Source organism: Argiope bruennichi, chromosome 6 (genome assembly GCF_947563725.1).
Source record: "Argiope bruennichi chromosome 6, qqArgBrue1.1, whole genome shotgun sequence".
NCBI lineage: Eukaryota > Metazoa > Arthropoda > Arachnida > Araneae > Araneidae > Argiope > Argiope bruennichi.
The window spans coordinates 86,661,320-86,673,682 of NC_079156.1; the positions used below are offsets into that span (position 1 = coordinate 86,661,320).

The 12,363-nt window shown below is 25.7% G+C and overlaps 1 protein-coding gene across 1 annotated transcript; it reads right to left on the reverse strand.

The window, feature by feature from the left end:
- Positions 1-185: 185 nt before the first annotated feature.
- On the reverse strand, positions 186-11,223 carry LOC129972287 (putative inositol monophosphatase 3). The gene is made up of 5 exons (XM_056086370.1): positions 10,801-11,223; positions 8,328-8,490; positions 6,331-6,426; positions 5,417-5,593; positions 186-4,877 (listed from the first exon to the last, which is right to left on the reverse strand). The coding sequence occupies exons 1-5, from the start codon at positions 11,128-11,130 to the stop codon at positions 4,633-4,635; spliced, it is 1,011 nt and encodes a 336-aa protein (XP_055942345.1). The 5' UTR covers positions 11,131-11,223; the 3' UTR covers positions 186-4,632.
- Positions 11,224-12,363: the final 1,140 nt, after the last annotated feature.

A 12,363-nucleotide genomic window follows, 5' to 3' on the forward strand; every position in this document is an offset into this window, starting at 1 on the left:
TTTACTTTGATAAATCTTCTAAATGATATTATAAAAAAATAAAATAAATAAATCTTGTATATGTTAAATGTCATTTTTTTTGTGTATAATAAAAATACTTATAACACATTCTTTCTTTATTTTTTAAATTCAACAAAATAAGATACAGTAGTCCTTTAATATGTCCAATGTAATTAATATTACAACCAGTATATTTTTGATACATTAATTTATAATTTGGTTTAAAGATACATTAATTAAAAAAGAAATACTTATAGATTGATACATTTTATACATATAAATAAATGTTATTATTTCATTACTAACAGTATATACATTGTAAATTTTCACAACAAATGTAAATACAATGTAATCGAGTTTATTCAAACTTTCAGTTATAAAAATATATTTAATTTTTAGTAGGTTCAGAATAGATATCTTTCTAACAAATAATATCTCAATCATCAAAAAATGTAACAGCAAGCACTAGTTCTATAAGTTAAAACTCAAACCAGATGAAAAAATAATACTGCACTTTTCAAAGGTTTCAAATGAATACAAGTGACAATGAATTCAGATCTTTGAAGGGCACCGAACATCTTAATATTTTTCATACACTGTTAGTGTAAGAAATTTACTGAGGTAATAAGTAATTATTAAATAGTTAAAATAGCAGCCCAGTACTTGACATCCATAATTCAGGAAAGAAATAGATGTGTCAGTTTGGTTCATTGTAATTAGAATAATTAATTGAAATTGTGTGTTTTTATAAATATCAAATGATAAGAAGTGGAAATAAAAGTAGTAGTTCATTTTGCTCTCTTTCTCCTTTATATTAATTATAAATAAAGCTAGACATTCTGCAACTTTCAATGCTTTAAAACTATTTTTCCAAAGAATCTTCCTCTCTCTCTCTATATATATATATAATAATAATGCTTTAACATATGTGCCACAGAAATCGGTTTTATTATTTATTGTCAAATAGCAACAATCAAATATTTCAAAATTCTTTATTAAACGTTTTTGCTGCTGCTTTTAATTCAACGCTTTACTTAATTAATGGAGCTACAAAAGATTACTAGAAATACTTAGAAAAAGTTTTGCCATATCACCGAAACCTCCACTTAGTCAGAGGAAAGAAACATAAACAAAATCAAGATGATAAAAATAGGTATGAAGCATAAAAATAATTTTAACCATTGTCATACAGGCGATCCTTATGACTTGCATTATACTTCATAAAAAAATTGAATTATGCACTTTGACAGTAATTATGCATATTTTGTTTTCCCGAGCAGTTAAATTCAATGTAATTAGTACATTTAGGGCTTCTTAAATAACAAGATGAAATTTTAATAAATGAATTCCCTATTAATAGTCTTAATTGTCAGAAAGGTCAGTATTATGGTCAAATAAGCTGGTTACCAAAGGCAGCTAGTGCTTATTATTATTTTTTTCAATACATGTATTTGAGGTCAGCAAGTTTCCTCTTAGTAAAAAATTGGCTCTATGTGCTATTATTTCCAGAGTTTTCTTTTAACATCAACAATAACAAAAAAAAAGATGGAATGGAATGTTATATAGGCTCATTTTGTTTCTTTTTCCTTGGCCTAAAGTGAACAAATCTTTCAGCTAGAGTTTGAACACAAGACAAGAATAGAAAAATCATAATTACATGTTCAGTTGAAAGAAGTACTTCAATTAAATAATGGATTGTGATATGATTTGAAATAGAGTCAAGCTTAAAATAAAAGCTTTAATATATTTATTTTCAACTTGATCAAGAAAATGACATGATTCATTTGTCATGTATAATAAATTATCTATTATTTGAAAGCTAAACATTTAAAATCAAAAGCTTCTCTGCTGCCTTATAAGCATTGTCCCCTTAATTACAGTGTAGCAGATTTTGATCATTGATAGCTTATTAAAATCTATCCTTGAAATCATACAAATTAAAATTTCATGGAGACATAAAACAATTTTAAGATACTTATATAGGTATTTATATTTTACTGTATTTAGTTGAAAAATAAGCTAAGAGAGTACTAAAAATATCCTGGTAGTAATCTTTAGGATGCTATCTATTTGAGAAGAATTAACTAATTTCAAATTAAATGAATCGAATATGGCACATATAAAGATAATACTGTACTGTTTTATAGATAAAATTCCATTCTTCCCAAATGACAGAAATACATTAAAATTAATATACAAGTTAAAATTTCATATGAATTATAATACATTTTAATCCATTTTCATTAAATAAATATTTTAATACCACTACCGATTTATGATTATGAAGTAATTTGTATGAAAGATTACTAAACCACCTAAATATTGATTATGATATAGAGATACAAAAGTAATAATAAAAGTTTTAATAAAAAAAAAATACAATGGAATTTCTTGTAGTTTTAATTTTACACAATATAGTTAATTTTATAAGAAATATAGTTTAAGATGAGCAGAAACTGGAATAAAAATTATATAAATCAGTAAAATATTTAATTGATGGTATCTAAAATTAATCATTTGTTTTCTAATTCCAAACACATAGTCCATTCTCTAAAAAACAATTCTATAAACCATATTTATATCAAAAATTTTTCTATTCTACAATCTAAATATTTGATAGGTTATAATACCTATCAAATTATTACCTATATATAGGTTATAATTTGAACCCGATCTAGTCAAGGGTTCAAATTTGGTAGCTCTCTCTTATGTTACAATTCCTTAGAAGCAAAAATATAACAAGGGTAGGGAATGGGAATATGCGCACCAAAAAAGATCAATCACGTTTGTTTGTAATACTTCATAGGGAACAAACTTTGTTATTCTGAACTAAAATGCAAACCGTTTTGATCAGTACCGTGCCATCATTGGTTCGCCATCCCTGATATAGGGTATATCAATTTCACAAAAAATTAAGTCTTTCAAAGAGCAATAAATAAACCCACATTTTATGCAATAAATGGCTTTGATCATTATGTAAGTATCTGATGGTCAACAAATTACCAACATGCAATGACAAAAAAAAAAAAAAAAGAGAGAGAGAGAGAGAGAGGCAGAAAAGAAAGGAAAAAAAATATTTAAGAAAACCAATTAATATTAATAAAATCCAAGTATTATGTTTATCTAGCACATTCCCTTATTTTTTTAAAAAAATTAACTGTCAATATGCAGAATACCTTTGAAGGGATACAAGATGTTTTAAAGAAATGCAAGGAAATTTTCTTCAAATGTAAAATATTTACAAAAATCATGCCTCACATTAAAAAATTTTGAAAAATAAATAAATGCTAAAACTTTTTTTCAAATACTAATAAAATATTACTTGATTCCTCCATACAAAATGATGCTTATTAAAAGATTAAGAAATCCAAACTATTTTCAATTAAATAAACATTTTGAAATGAAGTATCATATAATATTTCACTTGTAATGGTATATAAAATTTACAGTAGCTATAAAGACATTATTATTTTGATTCAGGTTCACTTTCATTCTAAGTATACATTTAAATATCTCTTCAATATGTAAAAAAAAAGTTTTCAAATGCAAAAGAAATTTATGATTTAAAAGATTTAAAAAAAAAAAACTTTTTATGCAGAAAATTTAAAAAATATGTTTTAAAAAAGAAATTGCATCAATTGTATCTTTTTTATAAGAAATTTTGTCATCTGATTATATATATATCTTTGGAATTTTAAATGATTTTAAAATATTTCCCAAAAATTACTTTTTAAAATGCATATAATAATAACTTAGAAATTTAAAAAAAAAATTGTATTAAACCCAACATTTTTCCTATATAATGTATTTGATACAGAGTATGCAAAAAAATATATTTACACAATAAAAGTATTATTTAAAAAATTATTGAAGATATTTCAAATTTTCTTTTTCAATAAATAAAATATTTAATTTTCAGTACATTCTTTATAAGAATATTTAATGCAATGGTTTTTATGATAGAATTGTTGGAAATTTTATGCATAATTTCTTTCCTCTGATCATAGTATCTAAAGTTCCCAAATAGCCAGCCCTCTTTATATATATATTAAATCTAGAAAAACAAAAATAACCAAAATTGAAATCTAGTTTCTTCCGTTAAATTTGATTATCAGCTAATTATAAGATGACTTGATTTGTTTCTTGATAGATATACACTAAATCATTGTTTAAAAAAATATTGAAATAATTTCCACAAAATGCCAGAGAAAAATTCATGTTAATCTCTATTTATCAATAATTTAGTAAAAATATAATGATAATTTTTGGATATCCTGTATATTTTTGAACTTCAGACAAAGAACACACAAAATTTTACAAACACAAATGATTTACCTAAAGCTGTAGCTGCAAACATTTTATAGATTTTTAAACTAATTCCTTACCAATAACTAATTTCATAAGGGGAAAAAACTATTCATCACAGTAAAGCTTAAATCCTTCTTGGATATTAATAAACACTTCATGAGCAACCAGTTCAGGACATTTACAAATGAGTAAAAATGGTTGACTAGATCCATTTACAAATTTTAAAATTTCTTTTTCTTATACAAAATGCCAACATTTAAAACAAAATTTGTTCATGAAGAAGAAGAATCTCTTTCCGGTTTCTCTCTTAAATACTGAATCTAATCAACTTGCAAGACTTGCAAGTTTCTGGACAAATTTTTCATGGTCATGAGTAGTAGCAAGCAAGCCCTTTTCATTCTTTGGTTCAAGTGGATTACCATAATCAATATAACTTCCATCAAGTGCTGTCATTTTACCACCTAAAGCATGTAGTAGGGCATTACCAGCACAGATGTCCCATTTTTTAATAAGAGTCACATGAATGTATGCATCAGCTTTGCCTTGAGCAACTTGCAATGATTTGTAACCTACAAGGGGAAAAAAAGCTTTTAACATATATATATATTTAAAAAAATCTTTCTTCTCTCCATTTTTGCTTGTATTACATGAGGACCATTTAATATCTGCATGACAAGCTATAAAGATGCTTTTCAAAGAAACTTTTAAATGATAAATAGAAATAGTTATATGATTGGGAATTAAATATCACTTCATGAATTTCAGGTTCTATATTTTAAATGCTACAAACACGTGAATAGTTTGCTATCGAAAAACGAAGCAACAATCTATTGCAGTATAGATTTCCATTGACGTAACATAGTTTTTTAACAGAACAATATCTGAATATTTTTTCTATAAAATTCAAAATCTCTAAACATTTAAACAGTGGAATCTAAAAATAGAGATTTTAAGCCTGAATTCCAAACTGTACAGGTGAGCTCAAATTGTATATATTTGAGATGATGATTTTAAATGATTTTACATGATTTTAAATAACAATATGATGATTTTAATGATACAATGATTTTAAAAAACAATATTATCAATAATTATTAAAATTTCTTACCAGCTCCACCAGCAGAAACAACTTTTGTTTCTGGACCAAATGCAGCTCTGGCCACTTCTTTCACTTTACCAGCATGAGAACGAGAAACAATTATGGTTGGGGACTGATTCCAGTCAAGCTGTTTTATATTTGCAGTTAAGGAAGGATCAGAAATACCCTTTCCTGTCCAGCCCCAGACTGAAAAGGGAACAATTAAATAATACTTTTTAAAATGAATACTTTATATAGCAATAAAAACATCAATTTAAGCTCGATTATATTTCATCTATTTTTTCAATATATAAAATTTTATATCAAAACACAAATAAAGATAAATTTACATTAGGCACAAAATTTTAACATTTTTTTTTTTTTTCAATTTATAAGAACAAATGATACAGTATAGTAATATATAAAAGTATATTCATACAAATTACAATACTCGCAATCATTTCTTTAATAATATACATAAAGTTGTAAAGAAGCAATGTTTCCCTATCAACAAAGGATTTTTTTATAATAAAATGTATGCATAAATTAATTGAATTAGTAAATTATTTAAATAACTAAAAACAAAAATTAAATATTCAGAAATTTAATAAATAATAAACAAAAATAGCAGAAATGCTACATTTATATCTATATGCATCATTTAATTTTTGGAATATTTCAGCATGTTCTTTATATTATGAATAATATCAGTTTACAAGTAAATTTTAGAATCAATGCCTCTTAATTTACATAGTGCATAATCTAATTTGAAATATAATTTGCAGAGTCATGCAAAAAATGAGATTTTACAGCAGAAAAATTTAAATTATAGATGGATTTTAGCTTAGAAGTACTTGTGAATTTAGATGATAATCATAGATTTTAGAGAACTGATTTAAATACAATAATCTATGAAAATCATATATAAAAAATCATAACTATACTTGTTTTGTTTTCAAATGGTTGATGAATAACTCCAATTGTTGGCCTCCCTTTAATAGCAACACAAACTAAAGTAGTGACATATTCCAAGAGATTCTCTGAAATTAAGAAAAAAAAAAAATGTACATGGAAGCAGTAAAAATATTATAAAAAGATTTGGCAGGATTAATAATTTTATCCTTCTTATTAAACAGGAGTGTATACAAAACTAGCTAATTATAATGTTAAGCTAAAATTATAATTTAAAAAATAATTGGAATGCTTACATATAAAATACGCTTGGGGATAATTAATTTTTTTTTTATAATAGGTAAAAAAAGAAATAATCTCTATAAAAATATCAAATATGCAATACTTGAATAAGCATTCCAATTAAATTTAGAATTTGCTTTTTCTTAATTTATGCATATAATTCTAAAAGATTTAAGTACTATAGAATTCCACATATATTTCAAATTAAAGAAAGTAAAATTTAAAGATAATACATATTTTATTTATTCTCACATATAAGCTATGACATCTACTCTATTTGTAGAATATTCATACTTCTGAAATATAAAATTAATAATAGGAACATGGTAATTAGGGCTCATATTCTAAAAATCATCAATTATATGAAATCAAATTTTGATATGAAAGCTTATTTCTATTTAATTTCAGACTTATAAATATCTTGTTTTATACTAACAGGGGTGTTTGTGGGACCCCAAAAAATCCCCGGAAACTTTTACTGACTTACTACCGACATTTTGGAGTTTCGAGAAGGGGGGGGGGGAGAGAGAGAAATGAAAAATTACGATTATGAAGTATTGAATGACCTAATTATAAAAGTTCAATGAATTACTTTTTTTGCAAAATTAATAACCATTAATTTTGCAAAATTAAGACCTTTGAACCCAGGTCACGTGATCGCACATCTGGTCGAACGAAGTCTCTCCCTTTTTTTTCTGCCGCGCCTACTTGCCGAAAAGAATCCAGAAGAGAATGTCCGAGAACCGGGGGAATGAGTCATAACTCGCAATAAGGAAAGAACAAAAAAGAAGTTTTTTCCCCCCTTTTCACGCATTATCACTGCCTTTGGAGAAAGAAAGGAAAAGTTTTCACCACACACACTGACTTTGCGTTTTCTGCTTTGAAAGCAAACAAAATTACCCAGATCAAAATAAATAATTCATTATTATTCCTACTTCCTTTTGAACGACGATCCCCGGAATTTCCGGGTATCGAAGTTCAAAATCCCCGGAATTCCGGGGTTTCCCCGGAGCACAAACACCCCTGTACTAAAGAAAGAAAAGAATAAATAAATTAGATATTCATGTTCTGGATAATTACATGAAGTATACAAAAATAAATTATTTTTCTAATAAATAGTGTTAGTAAGATTATTGAACTATGAATGCGTACTTAACTATTTATTACAATCTTTCAACAAAAATTAATAATTTACTTATAAATATAAAGGAAAAACAGCCTAATTTTTAGAAATTTCTTTTGCATTCTACTAGAGAATTGAGATATAAATACAAGAATTCTTCTTTCTATGTGTAAGAAATAGAGATTGCATTTCTACCAGTCCTCAAAATAATTATTTAATTTAAGAGGCAAGATTATAATAGCTACATTCTAAACAAGTAGGATTAAAATAGAGTACATCTTATGAAAACCCTTAGTTAGCAATGCATTGACAATGTATTCCTAATTAAGTATACTTGCAAATAAAAAGGGATACTTTCTTTTTAGTATATTTACTCATAATAAGAATAATGAGAAATTTATTAATATGGATTTCAAAGATAAGAAAAGATATTTTTATTTTCATTTAGAACAATTTTTAAAATACCAGATGAATTTACTTTTCACAGAAAAATTAAAAAACAAATATGGATGAATCTGTTCAGAAATTCACTTACAGTATTTAAATCAGAAATAATTTATTATATGTGCAAAATGATCAAGGAGAAAAAAAAATACTAAAAAGTTAACAGATATAATTAATCACCTGTGTATTCTTGGGTTGCATCAAGAGGATCAATCCAGACCAGAATGTCATTAGTCGGTATAAAAACATCCTCCACAAATTTATCTACAGGAATCCAGGAGGAAACAGGAGGTCCAATATCATGTGGCTCTATTTCATTTTCATCATGCTCTTCAGATACAATCTAAATTAACAAATAATTTTAAAATGAACTGATTATATATTTTGAAAAACAAGTTGAGAATAGTTTAAATTGAGGATTTTTTTAATATGTGCAGAACATGAATGGAACCACACAAATTTTTCATGCTATTTTTAGGTTGATAATTCAAATAATAAATTTTCAAATAATTTAGCATACATATAAATTTTTATTTAAATATATTTTTCTGTAGTTTTTGAATGAAAAATAACTAGAATTCATTTTTCAAAATATATGAGATTATTAAAAAATTAACTATCACAAAAATTTATCTATTGTCAAACTGAATAGTAAGCTTTAAATAATGTACTAATATTATTTTGATTATTCTGCAAGAAGCATAATTTTGCAAACAGTTAAATAAGATAGCATTTAATTTTTTTCTAATTATCATTTTCATTTCAATATTTTATGTTTTTCAGATAGCAATTATAAAAATTAAGCAAATTATAATCAGCTTAAATATTAGTGGACAAAATTTAAAAGCATTAAAACATACGTAAACACTTTTTATATATTAGTAATTGAATTTACATCACATAAATCATAGTATGAAATATTTAAAAAGCATTTTCAATAAAGTAGAAAACTTATTAATGAATGATTTGTACATGTATTTATTTAAAAGGCAGGAAAAAATATTGCACAAATGTATATTGTTGCTAAAGCAACAAAATTTTAAAGTATAAAGCATGTAGAGATTTGGCATGTAGATAAAATAAGGGAGAGGGGATAATAGCAGAACAATAATAAAGCAGATAAATATAGAATTCAATAAACATTCTTTAAAATATAGAATTCAATAAACAAAGGATTGAGATAGGTTGCCATGAAATTAATTTAAATTATTTTCAAGAGTTATGGCTTATTTTCAGATTCCAGAAGGGCAACTCAAGAACCATCTTTATAATTGACATATGTTCAAACAAAGATATTAAAAAAAAAAGAAAAAGGATTTAACTCTCCAAACTTCTATATTGATAAATATGAAATAGTTAAACCAAAATTAATAAACTTGATATGCACTTGACACGCATGAGGGAATCAGACAGTAAAAAAATATGTTTAATGGCCCACAACTTCAAAGGTTCCAAGATGACTCTTCTGGTATTTTCATGATTATTTAATTTCATAAATTTTAATTAATTTACAAAGACCATACATTTAAACTTATTCCAATTAAAAACAAGCTTTGTCCGAATTTCAGAATATTATTCATAAGATAATCTTCAAGTTTTTAAATTAACTTGCAGATTAATAAGATCGAATTTTTTTTTTCTACAGTTGGCAAACTGACTAACAAGTCAATAGTACCAATAAATTTTGTATTAGAGTATCTATACTGTATTAAAAAAAAATTTTAAATTTTTTTTATTAATTTGTTTAAAGTTTTAATATTTTTTATTTAAACTAATTCGCTAATGTTTCATTATTCGAATACATAATAATATTTACTAAAAAAATTACTTATATAGGGATCAAATAAAAATTTATAAAACGCATCTTGTTTTGGTAATTAAGAAGAATAAATGGCAGTGCAGATTTTGGTCTTGCCATTTGGACATAACCCGCCATGACATTAGATGAATCACTGATGAAATCGGGTTTTAAATGTATAATTGTTTGATTTCGAAACTGAAATTCTATTGCCAGGATATTAGGGCCTCAGTTTTTATTGGAAAAAATAACAATTTTAAAATGCAAATAAGTTATGCTACTAAATAGCAAAGTTAGGAAAAGAATGAGACTCTTGCCTTGCTTGAACTATTAAAAAAGTGCCAAATTAGGCAGCCTTTCAAATATTAAAGAAAAATTAATAAAGAATACATTTTCAACAGTACTGGTAAAAAGTTCAGGTAATGGCATCATTATTCATTCAAAAAAATAAGGGAAGGGCGAAAAAGATAAACTATTTTTCAACCACAATTAAAAATATGTTTACACATAATTCTGTTAGATAGGATCACACATTACCAGTTTCGCAATTGCCATTCATGTCTGAATTTTTTTCTTTAAATAAGACAAAATATATGTCCCAAAAACTTCAGGCTATATATATTTAAAAAAATGTTGTTTAACCATAATTATTACAAACATACAGTAAAAGCTGATTGTGTCTATAAATAAAGTTATCAGAAAAGTTCGTAACTCACTATCTCATTTAAGAAAAAATTTTGTAGAAATGTATTTAAAAAAAGTCTGATGCTCTGCAACTACCATTTATCAATGTTACGATTATAATAACGTCATAACAAGGTGGTTAGTACTTCACCTGCACAAATTATTAATCACCTTAATATGTGGAAAAGATTTCTTCAAAGTATACAGCATTGTCCTGTGAGAAAGTAAATCTCCATAAGTCATTGGATCATTAGCTCCTTCTTTAGTTTTTCCTTTACTAATCTGTTTTAAATTAGAACTCAGACGCACATCTCGAACTTTAACCCCTCCTAATTCGGCTGCATTTACACAAACAGAAAGTAAATGTTTCAAACTAATAACTTCCATATTAGCAGACTTTTTATCATTCCCACTATCAATATACAGGTAAATCATAAATATGGCCAAAGCAGAAAGTACAAAAATCCCTAAAGGATTTATTCTAATAAAAGGTAAATTCATAATGATTTCAGTGAACACCACATCGACAACGAAAACTACTAAAATTTTTATATTAGATTTACGACCGTACTACTCCGACTACGACTGTAAACAAAAAAAAAATGTGAAATATTTGTAAATAATATAAAAGAATTAAGTTGAGATGTTTTTCTCCCGTTACCAATACATTTCTTTTTATTGAGTCAAAATCGCACTAGAACTTAATAATTGTCTAATAGCAATTCAATATTAAAAATTCTATTAGAAAAGGAGAGGGACAGAAAAAACACACACATTTTTTTAACAACAACAAAAGGTTGAATTATTCTATAGTGTAGAGCATCTAGTTTACTATTTTAGGTTTTTAATTAAAAAAAAAATGTCAAGTGCGCCACACTAATCAGTTTTGGTATCCATGTCCTATTTTCCAGGGGGAAAAGTATAAGATAGCATGCAATTAAATGTCAGATTACATAATATGTTTTTCATTTCTAAAGTTGTTTGAATTGATTTCGATAATACAATAAAGTTATATTTAAAATTAGATGCACAGTTATCATTTTAGATGGAATTTATCATTAACGCTCCTTTCAGAAAAAGTCATTCTAATGCTTATCTCTACTAATAATAAGGATGAATGTGAGAGAGTATGTGCCCATCTTTGCATGTGTTGGTGCTCTGTTTGACTAAAAGTTACCAAATTTGGCTTAGAGGTGCGAATGATTAATTTTTTAAATAATTAAAAATGAAACTGGATTTTGGAAAGGGATTATTTTGTGATAATTTCTGAAACACTTGTTGCACAAAACGAATTGGACACATGAATTTTACACTGTTTCAATATCTAAATATTGTCTTTTTAACGATGCAAATATAATCGTCTTGTAGATTCTTCTTAAATTTTAATAATATTTATTTGCTTAGTTTTCAACAACAGATTATATTATTGGCCTGAAATTCAAATCATTTTCAATGTTTCGTCAAATATTTTATCGCTTAATTTTCTGCACTGTTGAAAGCGAAAGAAGGATTCTGATTAATATTTGTTCAGTTTATAAGGCGAATTAAAAAAAGTAAAATCAAAATACTACAAAAGCTAGAACATAAACGAACCAGATATTTTAATACGCTTTGTGGTCATGGGATTGGTATTTACTAGAAAGGTTCATGAGCACAATGGACAGAACATATGTAAGACAAAAATTAAACAATTTTAAAGTCTGACAATTTGACAATATCATCGACATGAAGTTA